The sequence below is a fragment of the Lactuca serriola genome, chromosome 6 (genome assembly GCF_051521515.1).
Source record: "Lactuca serriola cultivar US96UC23 chromosome 6, Lser_US96UC23_V15, whole genome shotgun sequence".
Lineage (NCBI taxonomy): Eukaryota > Viridiplantae > Streptophyta > Magnoliopsida > Asterales > Asteraceae > Lactuca > Lactuca serriola.
Window position 1 is genome coordinate 100,195,425 of NC_136413.1, and position 3,691 is coordinate 100,199,115.

General features: G+C 43.8%; 1 protein-coding gene across 1 annotated transcript; it reads left to right on the forward strand.

Annotated features, from left to right (window-relative positions):
* The first annotated feature begins 412 nt into the window (after positions 1–412).
* Positions 413–946, forward strand: LOC145060037 (uncharacterized). The gene has a single exon (XM_079007775.1). The coding sequence runs from the start codon at positions 413–415 to the stop codon at positions 944–946; it is 534 nt and encodes a 177-aa protein (XP_078863901.1).
* The last annotated feature ends 2,745 nt before the right edge of the window (positions 947–3,691 follow it).

A 3,691-nucleotide genomic window follows, 5' to 3' on the forward strand; every position in this document is an offset into this window, starting at 1 on the left:
TTGATTTCATGAGTCCATTCCCTTCTCGTTTGGTAACATTTACATCTTGCTTGCGGTTGACTATGTTTCTAAGTGGGTTGAGGCCAAAGCCACACGATCGGATGCTGCCAAAACGGTTAACAGCTTTTTGAAATCTAATGTCTTTGTGATATTTGGTGTTCCTAGGGCTTTGATCAGTGATCGAGGGACACATTTTTGCAATAAGATAATGGAGACCTTGCTAAAAAAGTACAACGTGACCCATCGTGTCTCTACCGTCTACCACCCCCAAACGAACGGTCAATTAGAAATTTTAAATCGTAAGGTGAAGAGTATTCTTGAGAAAATGGTGAATCGTTCAACAAATGATTGGAGTTCAAGGCTTGATGATGCCTTATAGGCCTATCGGACCGCGTACAAGACCCCAATAGGAATGTCTCTATTTAGGTTGGTTTTTGGAAAACCATGTCATCTTCCCGTGGAATTGGAACACCGTGCATTTTGGGCGGTTAAGCAATGCAACTTCAACATTGATGAGGCGGGAAGGCATAGGAAGCTTCAACTTCAAGAGTTAGAGGAATTGAGAAATGACTCCTATGAAAACTCAAGAATTTACAAGGAGAAAACGAAGCTTTTCCACGAAAAGTCCATTACATGCAAGCACTTTGAGTCGGGACATAGGGTTTTACTTTACCACTCGAGATTGAAATTATTTCCTGGAAAGTTGAGGTCAAGATGGATAGGTCCATTTGTTGTGCTAAAAGTCTTTGAGCACGGAGCGGTTGAGATCCAAAGTGAAGAAACGGGGCAAATCTTTAAAGTCATTAGGCATCATTTGAAACCTTTCTATGAAGGTTTTAACGCAAATGTCCTAGATGTCATCCAATTGGATGCCCGATATACTGAAATCGAAAGGGAAGGACGTTTCGCCAAAGACGTTAAAGAAGGGCATTTTTGGAAAACTTAAAGTTTTCATCTTTTCTAATTTCGAATAAATGTCTTAGATAGATCCTTTTTGCGTTTGACATTTCTTCTTCTTCCTTCTTGTAGTACAAGAGTGTTGGATTTTAAGGCCCGGTGTTCGTTTTGGTCAAAGGGCGAAAATTGAGAAAGTTGAAACAGGTTACACGCAGACCGTGTGTACTTAGGGGTGTGTCCGCGTTAATAAACAAATGGTCTGCGTATGGTCCCCAAAAGTGTTTGTGTCCAACATCAAATTCAGGAGGATTACAGAGCATTTCACGTGGACCATGTGTAGTCCTATGAGCGTCCGCGTTAATAGACACACAGACTGCGTATACTCTCCGAATTCGTCCGCCTCTGAGGAAGGCAAACAGAATTGTTCCAGGCTTATTCACGCGGACCGTATGTACTAGTGAACGCGTCCACATGAGGTGTTGACTTTCGTTGACCCGGTTTTGACCACATTTGACCGCAACTTAAGCCTAATAAAACCACCAGCTGGCCCTCTTCTTCCCTTCTTCTTCTATTTCTTTTCCGTAAACTCCATTAAAATACCTCCATCTCCACCACTAAAACTCGATTTCCCATCAAACCGTCGGTCGGAATTTCGTAAAACCACTGCCATTCTCTCCTATTTTTCGATCTCTACAAACCCCACCCAAAATCCGGTCCGATCCGTTGCTGCAATTCCAAGCGCCACCACCACCATCTCGCCACTTTCCGACCATTTTCTGGCCAACTCCATCCACCTCTCGCGATTCCAACACCACCATTGTGCTCCTCTTGGTCAAGGCTACAAACCCCACTAAAAATATCTCTTACAGCTCGCCGAAAATTTTTGCCGGAATCTCAAGCCGTTGTCGGATTTCTCGGTAAAGTTTTTCTCACGGTATATTGAACAAAGCTTAAAGCTTGGGACGGAGAGTTGCAAGATTTTCAAATCCCAAATTTTCGCGCGAAAAAAATATCACAGGTAAATTCTTTCCTTGACTTTAATTGACCAATATGCATGTTTTAGAACAACAATTTATATGGCATCACATCAATTGAGTCTCGATAATGTTTCTTGCATTGAGTGTCGAATCATTTTAGAAGTACATAAGGAGTCGATTGGTGATTGGAATTGAAATACCATTTTTTGGGATTGTGGTTCGTGTATTAGTTATTTGTCTTGCAGGAAGATCATGTGCACGTCTAGAAAACGTCCGGCCACCGCCAGAGCTCAAAATGATGCACCCGACATACCAAGATTTTAGGATACCAAGGCGGCCGAAAATTACATGAAGAGTTTGCCTAGAAAGGTTGCCTCCACCAAATTTGTGTGCAAACCCACGCTCATCTCATTAGGGGTTTTTGAGGGGGTCACCCAATTGTTCCGTAACATCGGGTGGGAAAACCTTCTCAATCTCATGGCACACACTTACGAGCTCCCTACTAGAGAATATCTTGCCGATTGCAGGTTGGATAACAAAAAGAAAAAAGCCGCATTCCAACCTCTGGGGGACCGAAGGTATATTGATTTTGCAACAATAAACGACATCTTCGGCTTACCTTCCTTGAACACATCCACGATTTTCGACATCTTGCCTGCCGAGTTCAACCACGAGACCTGTTGGACGGAAATCACCGGGGGTATCTTTTCTTGCGCCAGTCGGGATAAAGCAACCTCCATCATTTACCCGTGCCTCCGTATTTCCCATCGTATCTTGGTGTGCACTGATTTTTCTTGTAAAGAAGCCGGTCAGGCCACCAAAAATGAGCTCTTCTTCCTTTGGTGCATGACATGACGTCAAAACCCACCAATCCTGGAATTTTCTTTATTCCGTTTCTATAAATGCACAATTATGAGAACCAAAGTGTCTGGTGATATTTGCATTGGTGGATTTGTCACCCTTTTAGCCCGTGGTCTTGACATCGAGCTCCCAGACGAATACCAACTTGTTGACAATAATACTCTTTTGGATGAGCGTGCTCTCACAAACATGCACCACATCCTTCGCCGGAGCAGGAGCAGTTTTACATGGTATTGTCCTTAGGGGGTTTGATATCTTGTTCTCCCCGACCCTCGAGTCTCCAACTTCACCCCCCCATGATCGAACTCAGTGGAGACTTGTGAGGACCATCACTCAGTCAATCAATAAGGATGCGCTCCAGGCTCAAGATGACGTCGAGATGCATGTAGATGAGGAGTCCGGTGATGAGCCCAGCCATGGTCTACATCAAGCCCAGCCCCAAGCACCTCCCGGATACTACCCGCTTCCCCCCAATTTTGCTGAACGGTTCGAGCCTTGAAACACCCATAAAAATCAAGCCAATTTTAAACTTTTAAAATGCATTCCAAATTCAATAGTTATTACAAAACAAGTTTCCAAAAGTATTTTATATCAGAGTATCCTAGAACAAAATCATCCAAATGAGGAGCGGTACGATCATGCCTTTGCCTTGCCACGATCCCTTGATGTACCTGAAACAATAAACTGAAACTGTAAGCCCGAAAGGTTAGTGAGATCCCCCCAAATACCGATACACATACAATCCACATAACCAAGTCATCAATATCATAACAAACTGAACATCATGTAATGGGTCTACAGCTTTACAAACTAGATTACCCCTCCCTGGGCCCACAGTGTGAGTCCGGATTGCTTTCGGCCCACAGCTTACATCTAGCTTGCCATCGAGCCCGCAGTACGAGTCTCCTTCAGCTTGTAACTGGAATGCTCCCAGGTATGTTGGTTTACGACACGAA

What these genes read in the sequence shown, in the direction of transcription:
- LOC145060037 (XM_079007775.1), top strand. Translation starts at nt 413, where the DNA reads ATGTCTCTATTTAGGTTGGTTTTTGGAAAACCATGTCATCTTCCCGTG.